The sequence below is a fragment of the Phyllostomus hastatus genome, unplaced genomic scaffold (genome assembly GCF_019186645.2).
Source record: "Phyllostomus hastatus isolate PE091 unplaced genomic scaffold, TTU_PhHast_1.1 phas_contig_209, whole genome shotgun sequence".
NCBI classification, from domain to species: Eukaryota; Metazoa; Chordata; class Mammalia; order Chiroptera; family Phyllostomidae; genus Phyllostomus; species Phyllostomus hastatus.
Genome location: NW_025333735.1, coordinates 3,266,451 through 3,286,260, shown reverse-complemented (window position 1 = coordinate 3,286,260; position 19,810 = coordinate 3,266,451). Strand labels below are relative to the sequence as shown.

General features: G+C 38.3%; 1 protein-coding gene across 2 annotated transcripts in view; it reads right to left on the bottom strand.

Annotated features, from left to right (window-relative positions):
• Nucleotides 1–19,810, bottom strand: part of DDAH1 (dimethylarginine dimethylaminohydrolase 1) — a 139,173-nt gene that overhangs the window by 35,618 nt on the left and 83,745 nt on the right. For both annotated transcript variants that reach the window (XM_045835526.1, XM_045835528.1), the window contains one exon: nt 3,473–3,572. In XM_045835526.1, the coding sequence (XP_045691482.1) occupies nt 3,473–3,572 (100 nt within the window). The remainder of the gene's footprint in view (nt 1–3,472; nt 3,573–19,810) is intronic.

The window sequence follows — 19,810 nt, the reverse complement described above, 5'->3', positions numbered from 1 at the left end:
TCATAGCAGCACAATTTACAATAGTTAGGTGCTGGAAGCAACCTAGATGCCCATCAGTAAATGAATGGATCAGAAAACTGTGGTACATTTACACAATGGAATTCGATGCAGCAGAAAGAAAGAAGGAGCTCCTACCCTTTGCAACAGCTTGGATGGAGCTGGAAAGCATTATGCTAAGCAAAATAAGCCAGGCAGTGAAAGACAAATACCATATGATCTCACCTTTAACAGGAACCTAAGCAAAAAAAATAACAACAAAGAAACAAGCAAAATATAACCAAAGACACTGAAATAGAGGACAGGCTGACAGTGACCAGAGGGGAGAGAAGAGGGAATTTCAGGGGAGAATGGGAAGGGTTTATAGGAACAAATTTAAAGGACACATGGACAAAAACTAGAGGGAGGGTGGTAATGGGAGGGAAGTAGGGAGGGATGGGTGGGTGGGTTGGAGTGGGAGTAAAAGGGAGAAAACTGTACTTGAACAATGATTAAAATAAAAAAAATTAAAAAAAGATACAGATAGATTTATAAACTGTACTTAATTTATAAAGAAAAACATTTAATGCATTAAGCAAATTCAAACGCATTTATAATAGGGCTTGCACACTATTTCTACTTTCAAAGACTAAAGTGAAGAAAGATAGAGAATTACGAAGAGACGCACACTGGTTACCTCTGAAAAGTAAGTTAGACTTCTGTTTGTTTTTTTTCCTTTATTTTTATTGTTGACATTATTACAGATGTTCCCAACCCTCCCCCCATTTACCTCCCTCCACCCAGCCTCCACTCCCCTTCCCTCTGGTCATTGGCACACTGTTGTCTGTGTTTATGCATTATGCATATATGTTCTTTGGCTAATCCCTTCCAAAGAAACCTTCAGTTGGTGGACTAGATCCCCCAAATGGCCTTTCTGGTAAAATGAACTGATAAAAAGTGCTGAAATGGAAATATTTAAAAAATTGTTTTGGTTGTATGTTTCTTATGTCATTTTCTTCTACCAATTCACCCTCTTTTTCTTTTCCTCCCTCACATCATTCTTTTGCAGGAGAAACCAGTTCACTGGTCCTATTGACTAACCCACTCTCCAGATTTGGCTGATTGCTTCTGTGTGTGTGTGTATCATCTACCATTAAATTCTTCCTTTATGTTCAGTATTTTTGGTGAACAAAAAGTTTTATGGAGATACTTAATTAGATTCTTGGACAATTTTTTTGGGGGGTGGATAGGACCACTTCAGAGGCGGGGCTATGTTGCCGTTGCATCTCGTCGTGAAGCACACGGCCAACTCACGTTTTCAGTGACACTGGGATGATCAGTGCGTTCAGGGGGTGTCAGCCTGCTTGCTCCACTATGAATTCCCCATGAAGTTTTCACAGAAAGGTTTTAACATCCTCTGCTAATCATTGAACAGAGCCATTATTTTATTAGGGATCTATGGATAGAATTGTAAAAAATAACTTTCCTCAATCAAGTTTTCCGTCTACTTGAAATCGAATTTATGAAGGAAAGATAGGCTACATGCCTGAGTCTTTGTCCCAGCAGTCTAAAATAATGACCAGTATGTTTAAAAAAAAAACATTTTTATCCATTAACGAGTCAAAGAATAAATCACAATGGAAATTAAAAAAAAACACTTAGAAGTAATGATAACAAAAATATCACTCTCAAAACATGAAAGATTTAGCTAAAGCAGCACTTGGAGGGAAAGTTACATAGCTTTACATGTTTACCCTAATATAAGAAAAGGTTCAAAATTAAAGGGACATAATTCTAACTTAAAATGTAAGAAAAAAGGACAAAATAAAAACAAAATTGAAGGAAGGAAATAAAAGTAGAAAAATGATGGAGAGAAATATACACAAAAGAGGGTTCAACAGAGCAAAAAGTTGGATCTTTGAAAAGATTAAAAAAATTGACAGATTTCTGGAAAGAAAAAAGGGAAGGCACAAATAAACATTATGAAATTAAAAGGAGACATTTCTATAGTTACTGTGAAGCTTAAGATGGATATGTAGAAGATATGAATAACTATGCCCAACATTTGAAAACTCAGATAAAAGTCATAAAATTTTAGAAAAGAGCTCACCAAAACTTAATCAGAAAAACCTCATTATTCATACAACCATTAAAGAAACAATATAAGTTTAAAAATCCCCCCCACCCCCACCCCCAAAGAATGCACCAGCCCACGGGGCCTTTTTATTGGTAAGTCACATCACAGTTCCAGGAATGCACAATTCAAATAGTACTGACTTTACAGAACAGAAGCTTAGGAAGTATTCCCTAATACATTTTACGAGGGTAACATAGCTCTTTTACCAAAGCCAGATGAGGATAATAAGAAAGAAAAATTATAGGTCTCAGAAACAAAAGTCTTAAAACATTAGCAAACTACTACTGCAGTAAAAAGGAAATATATTGTGGCCAAGTTTGTGTCCATCTCAGGGGTGCAAGTTTGGTCAAACATCAGAAAATCAATTAATGTAATCAACCCACATCTATAGATTAAAGAAGAAAATCATATAATCTCACACTGAAGCAAAAAAAGTTTTCACCTGAAATTTTATTTCTAGCTGTTTAGAGAAACTTTTATGCATGTCTCCAGGAGACAAACACAAGAATGTACACAGCAGCATTGAAGATAACAGACAAAAACCGGAAAAAAATCAAGTGGACATCAGCAGTACAATGAACATATACATCATGATCTATCCTTACCACAAAAATACCACACAACCATAAAAATGAACATGCCTCAAATTAGCTCAAAAGCAGAAAAACCACACTGATTTAGGAATGCATGTACTGAGGTGAGACTCCAAGAAAGACAGCTAGTGCTTAACACCAATTCGGGCCAGTGGTTACCTCAGGCTGGGAGGAGAGGGAGGCTGGGGCCTGGGGCCCTGGGTCAGGCAATGTAGTCTGTCTGCTGCAAGGTGGTAGGCACCCAGGTGTTCATTTTGCTATTGGTCTTTAAACTGTATATAAACATTTTATAGCTCTTTTTATATGCTCCTTGTTTCAAAAAAGTAAATACGTAAAAGGAGAGGTAAGCTGATGTTGTCTATTTAAGGGAAGTAGGACTGAGACAATTTTTTGCCAGCAGCAGTGCACCGGCTGAGGGTCTCCCAGCGGGACTGCAGCTGGAGAGCTGCCTTCTGTCTGCGTGATCGTTAGCGAAGCTCTGAGTTGCAGAAGGCAGAGGACACAGAGCACAGGGATGTCGTCGTACTGCAGATTTTATTTCTTACCCAACTCTGCCTAATTCAAAATTTCAGTGGTGACGGTTGGATGATGTTGTGAAAGTAATTAATGACACTTGAGAAATGTATGTTTAAAATGGTTAAAATGGCAAATTTTATGTGATATATATTTTATCACAACTTTTAAAAAGGAAAAAAAAGAGAGAAGAAAGAGAAGTCAGTAAATACAATTATAATTAATTAATTGTATTAAGTAAATACAATTATACCTGTGAATAAGACGTCTCCACCATCTAAGGTTGCATTTTCATCTTTCATCTCTATTATATTGAGCTGAAGTTTTTCTAATGCTTCTTTCATCATGTCAACCTGTTGAAAATGATCCAGATTAATATCTTACCATTTTCTAAAAAGAAAACCAATCATCTAAAACTTCTGAACACTGAATCATGATCCCATGTGCAAAACACACACACACACATGCTTGTGATACATGAATATATGTAGTATATGGTGGGATGTGTCCAGAAAGTGTCCAGCCATGTACTATGAAAAATAGACATTTGTTGAAGAAGATAAAACATACAAGAAACATTGTACATAGGACAATGATGCCTCAGTCCCTTTCAAAGTAGGCACCTTGGGACCTCAATAGTTCTCCCAACTGCACCACAATGTTCCTTCTGTTCTGGTAGCAGAAGCCACAGAATGAATTTTGCCATGACACATTTCATGTCAAGATCCTGTGCCAAAATCTCGACACAGTAGCTTTGGAAAGCCCAGATTAACTTCTAGTTTTCACACTGTCTGTCGCTGATGTTTGTGGATTGCAGCCCATATGTGTTCAACATTTTCAGGTGTTTCTGCTTGTTACAGGCCTTCTAGAATGTGGATCACTTTCAACAGATTCTCAACCATCTTGGAAGTGTTTGTGCCACACTTTTATTTGTGCTGCACTCATTGCATCATTCCTGAAAGCCTTCTGAATCATCTGAATAGTTTCCACAGAGGAATGTTCAAGCTTCATGCAAAATTTGATGCAGACTCATTGCTCTACTCACTCAGTCATTTTGAATGTGATGGCCACACAGTATACATGCTCACTCAATGGGGTGTATAATCCCCACTGACTAGTACAGTAAAGTCATCATTGTTCACACATGAGCATTCCAGTCCACTCTTCTTGGCTACTGGGTTACATTGATGTCGTGCAAACCATTCACATTATATTAACAATGGCTGGACTTTTTCCAGACAGACCTCATAGTTTGGACCACCACAGCCATTTACAAGAGAAGAAATTATCTGTTAGAAATTGTCCATTTTGTCCTCCTCTAGTTTAAACTCAAGTCAATATTATAGTCCCCTTTTCTGTTGGGAGGGTAACTAGTTAGGACACTGTTGGAATAGCAGCTAGTTAGGGTGCATGAGTCAAGAAAGGTGGGAGGCAGAACAGCCAGTCCTCCTGCCCTTGCCAGAAAGTACAAGATTTAATTTTAAACATTAAGTAACTGTGTAAGAATTGCACACACACAGAGTAATATGTGGAAGGAATATCAATGTCAATAAATAGTACCTTGAAATCTTAGCATATAGAACAGTCATTATTTTATATTCAAATATTTTTTAAAATGTCAGAACATCTAAAGCTTCTCTGTAAATCTGAACTGTTACTTAAATTTAACCTAGGTCTTTAGAGGTGATTAACAAATACAACAAGTGCAATCAAACCAAAGAATACTTGAAAATGAATTTTAGGGCCTGTAATTCCAGACTGTAGTCTCAAGCACAGAGATATTCTGGGCTAAACTAGGGAATATGTTTAGTGAGGTCTGCTTTAATACAAGAAAACAATTTAAGACATAATAAATGCCCTTTGAAATTCACAATTTAATTCAAGTCCTTCCAATGGCTCAACAAAACAATTTACATGTTTCTGGAGGTCTGTATAATCTTTAACATGGTAAAGACATTGATGGAGAAGACATGGATAGGGCTATGGGAAAAGCAAGAGATCATGTGACATTGAGAAACATAGGTAGTTCTACCAAAATACATGCCCAGTTCACATAGTGCGTTGTCAATGAAGAGTTTAGGAGACATAAATATAGCAGAGTAACCTCTAAAGTAATAAAAATATGGAAATACTTTGACAACAACCCTGACACTCATGCAGTTAAAACAATGAAAAGGATACAAAATAAAATAAATATATCATCTCATTCTTGTCCTGGAACTCATGTAAAAATTCCACAAACTAGAGTGACTCAGAACAATAAAAATTATTTCCATAGATGAAATAGCCTTAATATTGTAATAAATACACCTAGTGACTTCTTTTAACAGCGGAATAGGTTTTGCTATGAACCAGGAAGTGGAAATCACTGCTATAGCATAGAAAAGAAGCAAAGCAACATTTACCATGACTCGCTGGGCTGCACTGAACCCAGGAAAACACACGACTGTTTCCTTCTGGCTTCTGCCTCTGTGTCTATGGAAAATTCATTCGTCTTCGACAGATCATGAGGACTGAGCCACTGATACCTTTTGTTTCTATCAAGGCTGCGATTGCTTCTGTTATAACTAACATTTCAAAGATTACTAGGAATTCAGCAGTAACACATTCTGGTGTGAAAAGTTTAATGTAATATCTCAACTCAGGAACTTTATTCAACTCTTAAGAGTTTAAAGAGAACAGAAGAAGGCCAGTATACATACCAGTTTAACAAACATTCTATTTCTTTAAAAGTCCTACGTCTTTTAAATTAAAGTTTTAGAGGATAAAATGCTTGTGGTTTCTTAAAAGTTAAAACAGCTGCACTGACATTAAAAAACTGGCTTTTGTGCAAGGGCAGTACTTTTTAAAAATATTCCTTCACATCTATATAAACAAAGTCATCAGGATGGGTCCATAGCACAAACACTGAAGATACTATATTACTTTCAGAGTTAAGGGTATGGATAAGTAAAAAAAAAAAAAAATTAAAGGCCAAGTAAACAGTTTTGAGAACTGCAGGACTACATGGCATCAAATCAGCAATGCTAACCACCGGGAGGTTTCTGGAGAAGAAACAAGAGAGCCTGAAACGGAGGCTGTCCACGGAGCACTGCCTTCTCCTGGCACAGGGGTTCCACGAAGCCAACAAACTCAGCTGTAAACAAGGCCCAGCATTGCCCTGACACAGGGGCCATCGGAAGCCAGCTACTGGGGCAGTTAGAGCGCTAAATATAACTATGGACATGGGAATTTTTGCAGGAGAAGATCCAAACCATGAGCCTTTAGAACTGCCCACCCTGTGGTTACATAGCCATGGTGAATGTTGACTTAATTAACTTTCAAGAGAGGAAAAAAAAAAGACCAAGCAACACACCCACCTTTCACAGAGACACCTTACAGAGTGGAATTTAGCATTACTCAGAGTGGGGAAACCTGTCAGAACAAACAGTATTAACTCCCAAGGCTGAGTTGAATGGGTCAGTTTAGCCCATGAAATTAGAATTAAAAAGGGTAAATTAGAGAAACAACCTTAATTAAAAAAAATTAGCCGTGAAATTTTCATACTCTATTGTAAACAAGACCTTTCTCCCTTCCCTTTTCGCTTTACATGCTTCGTTTCACCTTTTCACTTTATACTTGTATTTCTTCTTGTTCCGTCTTGCCTCCTCTCACCCTTTGCTGCAGATTCCTTTCCTGGCCACAGCGGCTTCAGATGACCTCTGCCATTTCTATCCACCCAACTCACATAGCTTTCTTTCCAAGAGCTGGTCCTAGTTTTGAGGTAATTACTTTTTTTCTCTTCTTCTTCCTTCCCTCCTTTTTCTTCTGTAGTACTAATGTCAAAAAATGCAGAGTTACCAGTTACACACTCAACATCTACCCACTGAAAACGCTCATATAGTGTGGTGTTCAGATGAAGGGCCTGGGATTCAAATCCAAGCTCTGCTACTTTCTAGCCAAGTGACCTCAGGTTGTCAAACTTTCTGAACTTCAGTTTTCTCGTTGTTAAAATGGGTGGTTAACCATAATGGTACCGACTTTCTAGGCTCCTCCTGACCATTAAATACATGTAAAATATTTAGTGCATAGTACTCAGTAAACACTGGATATTTCTCTTATTTGGATGAATACCAGCTTGTGTGCGCCCAGTGACAAATACTTGTTCTATGAAACTGACCCACAGGAGAAAACGGTCTCTTTTTCTCTTTACCTTTGGACAAGTTTCTCGAGTTGTGCCATCCCATGACAGAGCCCATCTGGTCTCCTGTAAATGAAAATTAGTCTTTTCTGCAAAGCTGATGTAAAGTTAGAGCACAAGCACTGAGGGCACATTTAAATTTAAAGCATTCCAATTTGATTTCCCTCCCGCTCCTGGAAGCTGTCAGGCTATTTCTTGTATTTCTCTGCTTTGAAATAGCCCCTGGAGGTACTACATACAGCAGCAAATGGGCCTGTCTGGTAAGATGTCCCACAGGCTTCAAAGGAGTGTCAACCACGATGATATAGAATGATTATGGTTACTAGCGGCATTGCCACTCAACAGGACTCAGTCTAAAGAATTTCCCCTTTTTCTTAAGGCCTGGTCTCCCTTTCTTACCTTTTCTGCTCTACTCTCTCCTTACCCCTTTGTGGTCCTCATTTTTGTTCCTTATTTGTCCTGTCATGTTCACATCATCATCCTGTCTTCTCACTGCACTCCTTTTGGGTTCTCACGGTAAAAAGACAGAACTGGGGGTTTGAATATAGTTTCTGTTACTTATTAGCTATGTGACTTGGGATGAGTTAACCTCTTAGGGCCTTGGTTTCCTAATCCAAAAATGAGGTAATATTTTCTAGCAGGAATTATGTGGGTAGCAAATAAGATAACACAGGAAAAGCATCTAGTTCAGTACCTGGCACATGATGATCAAAACCAGCAGCTGCTAAAAACAATCAATCAAATAAACCAGTAGTGGTTGATATCATTATTATTTTGTCCTCAATTAACTCAGTGCTTGGTTTGGATTACTTTCAAAAAGAAATAAAAGAAAAAAACATACCCATCTGCCATGTTAAATCAAACATCTTTTATTCCTAATTTTCCTGTTCTTCTTGCAAAATTTTCCCCCAAAACAATATACCAAAACAAATATAAAACTTTATATATTTTTAATTGGGAAGTTATATACAAAATTGCTTGTAATAGTGCCATAATTAGTTTAATATTTTATTTAGGTGCCAATGTTGTCCCATTGGCCTTATCCAAAGTCGACTTTGCTGCATACTTTAAACAATGTCCTCTTTGAATGTTTCATAGCTTCCCTTTGAAGGTTGTGAATGTTCTCATGAGGCCTATGGAACAGTCTGTGCTGAGGTTCCACTAAGAACCTGCACCAACCTCTGTTTGCCCAACTGCCTTCCTTTAGCTGCTTTTGCTCACTGAGCTGCCAGATGTTGTGACTACAAATGAGGCCCTTGGCATCAGCCTGTCTGCAACTGCTGTGTCTCAGCCGCTGCAGGTCTGCCCCGCGCTGGGGGCTGTGGTATCGCCAGCACCACTAGGTTTCCATTGCCCTTTAAATGTTCTGAGTCCCTTTTAACCCATCCTATTATAAGAGCTTTATAATCACACTCATCCTATTTATGTTCTTATCTAATTCTGAAGAGATGAACAGCAGCAACATAGCTTTGTTGGTGGTGAGGCGGTTCCATTTTCTCCACTAGTTGCTGATTTTGTTTTGCCTTTAGTGTTAAGTGTGACAGGCAGATAATGCTGAGGAAGCCACTCAAGGAGCTGAGGTGATTGATGTCTCTTGAAAGTCAGTGGACAGCTGGCTTGGAACTTGCTGGTGCATCAAAGTTACACTGTCCTTGTCACACTCAAAAGGCCATGTTTCACTTGTCATGACACCATAAAGTTCTTTGTTAACCAGCACATCTTTGCTCCTGTGGCCACTTAGACTAGTACTTTTGGCTGATTTTATAGTGATACCTAATGCCCATATCAGGCCTTTACATCTATTTCCTCACTTGATCGACATTTCAGAAGTTAACAATCTAGTGGGGCAGATACACCTTATGACTATATGGTGATGATAAAATGAAATAGTTGTTGCTCTATCGTGAAATAGATGCTCATGATAAGCCCACAAGGTAGGAAGGGTGGGCATTAGTAAACCCATTTTACAGGGGTGAACCTCAGCTAAGGGAGGTAGACTGACTTGCCGAGTGGTCTCTTGAGCCCACACCCACATGCACTTCCACTGCACTGTGTAATGATGACTCCCCTGAGGCCCCATCACAGAGCACAGCCCTGTCCGGATTGGAGCTCCTGCCTTCTGTTTTCCAACTCCATACATTTAAGTCCCCTGGGTATTACAAGACCCTATGCCAAGGTAATTTTGGCTTCCATGGTATATTCGTGTCAAAGAAGAATGACATGTCTATAAATGAGGATCTTAGGATACTAAGGTACAGTGTGATTAAATGCTAAGTAATATGAACAGAATGTACAAACCACACTTGGGAATGGTCACCCAGGATGGTCTGCATATTAATTACCACACTTCATCTGGGGGGATGCTTTAGGTTCATCTTCAAGGAATGTTCAGCAGTTCATTCCTCAACTTCTCCTCATGTGCTGATCAAATTACTAAAACTGACCAACACTACCAAAAAAAATAAAAAAGAGTATCAAAAAGAGGTTTCACATACTAAATGACTCAGTCATAAAAATTCCTAAGTAAAAACATAGTGGAACCCTCTTCTAAACTCTAATTTTAGGACAAAGCTGTTAGGAGGAATTTCATTAGCAATATATTACAGCAAACACTAAGATAGTTTTCCTATGCGCCACTCTACTAAGACATTATATTTAACTTATCCAACCCTCAAGCTGGTGAAACAAGTACAAACATTATTTCTCTTTTATGGATGAGAACACTGAGGCAGGGCAGTTGACTTCCCCAAGGTCTTTGAGCAGCGGAGCTGATCTAAACCTAGACAGCTGTGCTCTGAAGTTTGTGTGTTCTATACAATTTGTCACTATCAGAAATATAATATAGATACCCACTATGCAGTCAAATGAAAATAAAGGTTGAAATGACTGTGAGGATCTGCAATACCTCTTAGTTTATTTGTTTGAACAAAACGTAGAGTCAGACATTCTCAGGGAATGAAGGACAGGAGCTACAAATTGCAGCAATTTGAACTGAATTTTGTTTTCCCAAGAGTATACATATGAAGGTTAATGAATTTTGGGAGCCACTACTTCATCTTTCCAACATCTAGATCAGCTTATGAAAAGGAGTTATTTGTGGAAAAATATTTAAATGGTCAACAATGAAGAGGCTATTTTTACTCTATTTTATGCTGCTGCCCCCTTTGTCAAATATTAATTGACCAGAGAGACTTGGGTTTATTTCTGGGCTCTCTATTCTGTTCAATTGGTCCATGTGTGTGTTCTTATGCCAGTACCAGGCTGTTTTGATTAGAGTGGCCTTGCAATACAGTTTGGTATCAGGTATTGTGATCCCTCCTAATTTGTTCTTATTTCTCAAAATTGTTGCAGCTATTTGAGATCATTTATGGTTCTATGTAAATTTTTGAAATGTTTGTTCTATATATGTGAAATATGTCATTGGTACTTTAATAGGGATTGTGTTGAATCTATAAATTGCTTTGGGTACTACGGACATTTTGATGATGTTAATTCTTCTAATCCATGAACACAGCATATGTTTCCATTTGTTTATGTCTTCCTTAATTTCTTCAGTGTTGTACAGTTTTCTGAGTATAGGTCTATTACCTCCTTGGTTAGGTTCATTCCTAGGTATTTTATTTTTCTTGTTGCTATATCAAATGGGATTTTTTTCCTGATTTCTGTTTCTGATATTTCATTGTTGGTATACAAAAATGTCTTTGATTTCTGAATATTGACTTTGTGTTCTGCTGTTTTGCCAAATTCATTTATTAGGTTGAGCAGTTTTTTGGTGGAGTTGATAGAATTTTCTATGTACATTATTATGTCATCTGCAAACAAAGACAGTTCTGTTTTCTCTTTTCCAATTTGGATGTCTTGTATTTCTTTTTCTGATTGTCTGATTACTGTGGCTAGGACTTCCAATACTATGTTGAATAGAAGTGCCCATCAGTAAATAAATGGATCAAAAAACTATGGTACGTTTACACAATGGAATACTACACAGCAGAAAGAAAGAAGGAGCTCCTACATTTTCCAAGAGCATGGATAGAACTGGAGAGCATTATGCTAAGTGAAATAAGCCAGGTGGTGAAAGACAAATACCATATGATCTCACCTTCAAGTGGACCCTACTCAACTAAACAAACCAGCAAGCAAAATATAACCATAGACATTGAAATTAAGAACAAATGACCCTGGCTGGTATAGTTCAGTGAATTGAGTGAGGGCTGTGAACCAAAGTGTCGCCAGTTCGATTCCCAGTCAAGGCACATGCCTGGGTTGCAGGCCAGGTCCCCAGTGGGGGTCATGTGAGAGTCAACCATACATTGATGTTTCTCTTCCTCTCTTTCTCTTTTCCTTCCTCTCTCTCTAAAAATAAGTAAAGAAAATATAAAAAAAAAAAAGAAATTAAGAACAAATGGACAGTAACCAGAAGGGAGGTGGGAGAGTATAATGGGGGGAAAGGGGAGAAGAGTTTTCAGGAACAACTATAAAGGACACATGGACAAAACCAAGGGTGGGAGGTGGAATCAGGGGAGGGAGGTGGGGAAGGCTGGGGTTGGGGGAGAGTTAGGGGGGAAAAGCAGAAGACTGTACTTGAACAACAATAAAATTTAAAAAAATGGAAAAAATAAAAAGTCAACAATGTATTTAAATTACAGTGGGATTACAAAAGTGTATGGACACGTAGACACACTTCAAACCAAACCAATTAATCTGGAGAGATAGGGAGGGCTGCTGCCACACTGGGAAGTATGGCAGGCAGAATTCTGAGATGGTGCCAAGACTGCCACACCCCGATGTACATGTTGAGTGCAAATCTCTCCTTTTGAGTGTAAGAAGAAACTGCAAATATGATATCACTCTTGTGATTAGGTTACATTTCATAGCACAGGGAAGATATTTTGCAGGTGTAATTATGGTTTCTAGTCAGTTGACTTGAGTTAATTGAGAGGGAGATGATCCTGGGTGGGCCAGACCTAATCAGGTGAGCCTTTCAAAGAGGGTTTCATGGTTAGAGGCAGAGGAAGTCAAAGAAAACTTCTACTCTATGGAAGAAAGTAAACAACCACGTTGGGAATGTTTATGTAGGGGGCCCACAGACCAGCCTCCAGGAACTGAGAGTAACTTCCAGTTGATAGCCAGCAAAAAACCCCAGTGGCCTTAGTCCTACAATTGCAAAAAACTGAATTCTGCCAACAACATTAATGAATTTGGAAAAGGGTCTAAACTCTAGATCAGAACACAGCCCAGGTAGCAACCATTCACACTGTCAAGTCATAAATAGGTGTCTTTTTAAGTTGCTATGCTTATAGTACAAGTGGTGACATCGCAACAGAAAATCAATACAAAAAACCCTAATTTATACAGACTATTTTTTAAAAAATGTATTTGTAAAGGTTTGTTGTTAGGAGCAAAAAAGTTGAATTAAACATTCATTTCCAAGTTGTTCAAAACATAGCTCAATGATTTTTAAGATCTTCCTAAAAAATTACCAAAAAAATACAATGTTTTAAATGACTTTGGGTACCAGACCCACCAACTTCCTTAATCTGTTATCTATTAAAATGTTGTACAGTTATACTTTCAAATGCTGAAAACAGGTTGCAATGTTGTTTTTTTGGCCACAATTCTAATATAGGCTCACAAAAATTAACGTGACAAACCTGTGTATGTAAATAGTGACACAAAGCAAAAGTGTGCCTTGAATCATCCCAAACTTATTCTTATTCTCATTCATTCAGTAAATATTGGGTATCTGGTGAGAGCTAGACACAATGCTAGACAGTGGTCAATGACCATACGAAAACAGACATGGCCCCTGCCACACAGTGTCCTTAGGGTGACAGACATGAAAGATTCACACAAGTCAAAATACAGTTATATATTATAATAAGGGCTTTAAAGGAAAGCACTAGTGTGCTTTGGGAAATAAGAGGGGTACATGTTTCAGGGAGTCAAAGAAGGTCACTCTGAGGAAGCAACATCTAAGCTAAGAAATAAAAATGTTAATAGTAGTTACTTAGTCCTGCAGGTGGGTCATCTGGAATTCTTCCTTAGAACAAAAGCAGCTTTCTGGATGACACTTAGATCATAAATGGCTCACCTTAGTCTATTAGAAAATGTAGTGAAGGGCTTCTGTGTTAGGAAAATGGTCATTAGAACTGGAAATTATTTAGTATATTAAAATCTTCAAAAATTATCAGAGTGAAGTAAATGTCAATCCTGTAATCATTCTGGGAACTCATGATATTTATAGGATGGTTAACATGTATGAAAGTTTTTATAGCCACCTACCTCATTTTCCTCTTACTGAACTTTTATAATAGTAACTGTTGTTAGTACATGAATATGATCTCCTGAAACATTTCCCACAGACTACTAAATATCCACTGCATTTTTTCCCATTGGCTTCTTGGATTTTGAAACTTACTGCTTTATTTCTAGCAATAAGTTCTAAAAATGAACCAGGATATTCAGCATCTTGGTTTTCATATTTGTCAGATGAGGGGGCAGAGCTTAAAAATGAGGTCATTTCCCGTTCTAGATTTCTGAGAGTTGTAGTCCCAAAACAACTTTTGGCATTTGTAAATGTGACTCTAACCGTAATTTTACCTCCCTCTCATGGAGTTTACTGAAAAGTCCCAGGTGATTATTCATGAGTAAAGTATTCTGGTGTTTACCGAAATTCAATCAGAAGCAATGAAGTTGGGTATATGCATGGGGGGAGGACACGACAAACCCAAAAGTAGATAAAAAAATCTGAGAAGGATGGAAATCCTCAGAGGTGAGCAGAAAGGGATTCTGCTGCAGTAAAGAAAAACTACATTTAGAAAACAAGGTGTGTGAGTGTCAACACTAACTTACGATACTTATGTGTTATTTTTTTCTTGAAGAATCCAAGGTGCTTCTAATTACCTGCCCACAGTGAGTATAATTATACTATACAGGGCATCCATAATGCCTGTCCCATGAGAAGAGAGATGTCAGGCCTGCATACTTCCTCATATCCGTATATAGTATAACAGGGTTCATAAACTTGGGCTCACCCGTACCCAGTTCCCAGGACCAATCATGACCTGAGAAAGGAGCTAACAAGCTCCAGGCTCATGCTCTGGGATTCAGCATGAAGTCATTCTTTATGCTTTGTCCTGCTTTAGTCATATTCCTGGGCACCACCTATGGTTATTTTCACTGGGGTCCTAATCTAATAATTTATCCCAGTCTTGTCCTATGAGAAGAGTGCTTCTCTATGCTCTCCCTAAGGATTTGAGTGTTGTTCCCACAACCCAGTACTGTAGGTGAGCTTTCCAAGTGCCTACTATGTGCAAGTGGTCCTTGTCATCTCTCTATATCTCCTCAACACAGAATCAGTATCCCCAAGATCTGTGAACCCACCTCTTCACAACTCACAACTTTGGCCATCTTTTATAATTTTAACGCCACAGATTTAACTTATCATCACTAACATTAGGTAAAACGTATTAAGCTCTTTCTAGGTGCCAAGCACTGTGCTCAGTGATTTTGCATGGAATACACCTTCAGGTACCTCCTAGGCTAAATCAGTCATTGCTAGGGACTGGTGCAAATGAAGTAATTTTTGCCACTGGGGGGGAGTCTGTTGAGAGATTCCTGAAGACACAGAGGTTCCTTTGGGCATTGTCCTGTCAAATATGGCATCTGGAACTGGGGCTGCTCTGAGAAGACAGCCATCAAGGATGGCAGGATGGAGAGACAGAAAGAACCTGGGACCTTGATGACATTGTTGAGCTGATGAAACAACCAACCCTGGAGCCTTGGAGTTCTTAAAACGAGGTGGGCAAAGGAGATTGATAGTCATGAGTATGATAAACAGAGTTCATTCTTATATTATTATTGATTAGTTACAGCACAATTTTCCATATGAATAACATTTTGCCCCACCCTGTGGATGAAATTTTTATTTCCTTAACTACTTTTAGTTGAGTTTTCTGTTAGCTGCAGCTAAAAGCTACTAATTTACTTATACAACACAATTGACAAGCAGTATCCAAAGAGCCCATAACTAGAGAGTAATAAGAAGCCATATTACTAAAACTTATTAAATGCTGATGTAGACACAACTTTTCATGGAGGGTTTTTCTGTCTTTAGGAGCACACCATGACTCGCCATTCCACAAATTATACAATATCAAAGATGTGATTTTAACTGATAATACCTACTATGTTGGCTGATAAGAATGTTGATCAAATGACACTTATAATATACTAAGACAATCCTGCTCGCAGAAAACAGCAGATTATAACTAATAATTTGTAAGCCAAAAGTACTCCAAGAAGTAATATATACCTCAATTCTATAGGTAAAGTACATGCATTACAGCTCCATGTGTCAGAACTGGAAGTTAATGTTGCAACACCCCTCTCTGAACCAGTGCTCAGACCTGGAGGACACGGTACTGGGAAGGTTAGACAGAAATGAAGAAGGAAAACCAAGTTGGCCAGAGTACAAAGGAGGATGAAAACAGCTCTGAAGAAAGCTGGAAAAGGTCCCTCTCAGTACCTGGAGTGGACACAACAACAAAGTGCTGGATATTCAAAGGCCGCTCCATGAAGAGGTGGCAGTAAGACAGTTTCCTAGAAGAAGGCTGGAAGCAACATTCAGCATTTAAAATGAAAAATGGGCAGTGGCTCTGCTGGTCTCATCACTCTTGACATATAACATACTAATTCAAGTGGTCCAAGTCCTTGCTGATGTTAATGATACAACACGTGTATTGAGTATCTGAGATCAACTGAAATTCTGTCTCTAGAGCACAAATAAAAGTATGATTTTTCACCAAATACCAAATGAAAATAAGTGTCAAAAGGCTTGCAAAATTTAGTATGTTAGAGAACTAGGAAACTGACAAATTTTAAAACTAATTTTCCTGAAAGTCTAAAAGCATAAAAATTTGCTGTACCTGTAGTCCAAAGTAAGCGCCATAGAGCCTGAAGTGCCCATAATTTTCTGTGAACTCAGAGAAGTTGCATGCTGACATTTAAAAAGGCAAACAGCCTTAAAGTATGAGAAATACTTTATATGCTCAGCACACAACTAATACATTGTGGGAATTAAGCTGCCCTAGAAACCTTCCGACATACCCCTGTGCCCACTCCAGCTGTGGGCCCTGGCTGGGTTAGATATACCTCCTGTGTGCTCCCGTGTCCCCCAGGGTATTTTACTAATTAAAATTCTGGCCCCAGTAGATTCTCTATATTTGTGTTAAATGAAGAGCTGAACAACTTTGCAAGTTAGACATAATTTCTAGAAATGATATAATAAACTTATGCATAAGGAAAAATGATCCACTTTGTTTAGCCAAAGCATAGTAAGCAGGTGGGTGACCTCCTCTGGACAACTCTTACAGCATTTCAAAGGTGAGCAGACTCATCTTTATTTCTAAACAACTCCAAGTAAGAAAACCACCCTGTATCTATTCATCACGATAATCACTGACTGCCATTCTTCTCTTTACCTTCTCCTGTACTTTCATTCATTTACCTAGTCAGTCAATAAATAACTATTCAGAACTTTTAAATATATTTAGCACTATTCTACACCATGAGAATACATCAGGGAAGAGAGAAGATTCTGTGTATATGTATTCTAGTGGGGATATGTCGAAATAGACAAGAAATAATGCACAGAAAAATTATTAGATATATTAGATAGTGGTAGGTACCATGCAGAGATTTAACTCAGGGTATGTGATATGAAAGGAGTAAGTGGCTAGTGTGGAGTGGGAAGTCAGGAGCAACCTTTCTGAAATGTGACATTTGTGTAGAGACCTGAATGACTGAAGGTTCCAAGAGCCAATCCAAAAGTCCTAAGGTGAGAATAAGTTTAACTTATTCAAGGAACAGAAAGATAGCCAGTTATTCAAGGAACAGAAGTGTGAGTCTTAAATAAAGAGGGCAAGTGCTATGGGCTGGAACAATCCTCTATCCCAATTCATATGATAAAGTCCTAACCCCCTTTATCTCAGAATGTGACTGAATTTGAAGATGGGGCCTGTAAAGAGGTAATCGGGTTGAAATAAGGTGACTAGCCCTGGCCAGGGGGCTCAGCTGTTGAAGTGTCATCCCATATACCAAATGGTTGCAGGTTTGATTCCCAGTCAGCGCACATACCTAGATAGTGGGTCTGATCCCCAGTTGGGCATGTATGGGAGTCAACCAATTGATGTTTCTCTCTCTCTCTCAAAAATCAATGAATGTATCCTCAGGTGAGGAATATTAATGAAAAAAATAAGGTGGCTAGCATGGGCCCTAATCCAATATGACTGGTGTCCTTGTAACAAGAGGAGATTAAGACACACACAGATACAGAGGGAAGACCATGTAAAGACACAGGGAGAAGGCTGTCATGTACAAACCAAGGACAGGGTTTCAGGAGAAACTAACCCTGTCAACACCTTGATCTCAGACTCCTATACTCCTGAATTGTAGGAAAAAAAAATTTCTATTGCTGAAGCCACCAGTCTGTGGTACTTTGTCATGGCAGGTCTAGCAAAGTAACACAGCAAGGTACCAGACAAAGCTGAGGATTCAAGAAGAGGACAAATCATACAGAATGCAGTAAACCCACATGAAAGGTTGGAATTGTAAATGTTATCAAAGCCTCTGGAAGCTTGAAGGAGGGGAGTGGTACAATCTAATTTACAAAGATGTTTTGGCTAGCTGCACTGCAAAAATGGATTGGAAGGCAAGAATGGAGGCAGAGAAGTTAGTTAAGTGGCAGTTGTAGTAGTCCAAATGAAAGATAATGGTGGCTTGGACAAGAGTGGTGACAGCAGAGACAAGCATAGTCAGGCATTTGAGATGTATTTTAAAGAAGAGTTGATAGCACTTGGTGATGGATTAGATGTGAGGATGAAGGAGAGAAAGGAATCAAGAATAACTCAGATTTTTGTCTTGAGCCACTGGGTGGATGGTGGACCAATTTCTGATATAGATAAGGCAAAGGAAAGAAGCACATTTGGGGAAAAATTCAGGAGTTCTGTTTTGTCCATGTTGAGTTGAAAATGCCTTCTAAACAAACAAACAAACAAACAAACAAACAAAATAAGCCTTCTTGATATTCAAATAGAGAAGTCATATTTGAATCATATTTGAATATATTAATCTAGACTTCTGGAGAGTACTCAGAACTGAAAGTAAGATTTGGGAGTCAATGACATAAGAACAGTATATAAAACTTAAGGGACATTAGAACTGTGTCCCTTAGGGACATTAGAACTTAGGGATCCTCAAACTGTGGCCTGCAGGAAGTGATGTGAAATATGTCCTTGACAATTCCTCTTAACAGTATTCCAAGAAAGACACTCCATGATACGTTTTTGGTCCATTGCTATTGCAAGGTATGGTGGTTGTTTGCAGCAATGGATGGAAAAATTTCCCTTTGACAGGAAAGAACTGCTTAATGCACATTCATTATAATTGCAAAGATAAAGACCTGAGAACACATAAAGGGATTGTCATAAACTTTCCTGATTTAACAGGTATGTGAAGGGTTCAAGTATTACTCCTTGCCAACTGCCTTACATTTTCTTTTTAAATTCAGTTTTGTAAAAGCTGTAAAACACAACAGTAGTAGAGGATTTTATTCTTTCAGAAACCATCAATTTTGAAATCGTGATCACTTGCACAGGAAACAAGGTGAAGCTCATTAAGCAATTAAATAAGAGTAAATAAAGCTATAGGAAGAACAACAAACACGTTTTAGGTCAGCTAGTTAAAAAATATATTTGCACTACAGCACCATAGGGCTGAATAAATGCTTGCTGTGCTAATTAAAACGCATTCTTATTTCCTTATTCAAGTAGGTCTCCTAAGGCCCTTGGCTCAGACACCCTTCATCAGGCTATCCTCAATGCCTGTTGTATATACTAAATGTGAGTAAGGCTGTGTTTCTTTAAAAAGTATTATACTTATTAATTTTTTACCAATTGAAACATGCTTTCTTCATGTTTCAAGTTGGTACATGTTTCAAGATGCAAGTTGGTGCTTTTTTGACTATACCACGTTGCCCAGTGCCTCAACACAATATTTAGGATCGTTTTTAGAATGTCGGGATTATTATCATTATTATTTTTGGAATGCTGGTTTTAATTTTCTCCTTCCGAGTCTGGGGTATGCGTGTGAGTTGTGGTTAAAGCCTTCATTAGAGATGGACGTGACAGGCTCCAATCAGGGCCAGCAGAGTACACTGTCACTCATTCTGAGAAGTCGCCTCCTGATGCCAGGCTACAGTGTGGCATGCAGTTCAGTAAATATTCACTCTTTGTCATATGTTCAAACATTTGCTTCTCTTTAAGCTTATTTTTAAAAGTTATGAAAACCACCAGCTGAATATTTGTGTGTTTATGGATATGAAGTAAAGGCTTATTTCCAACCATTGTTGTA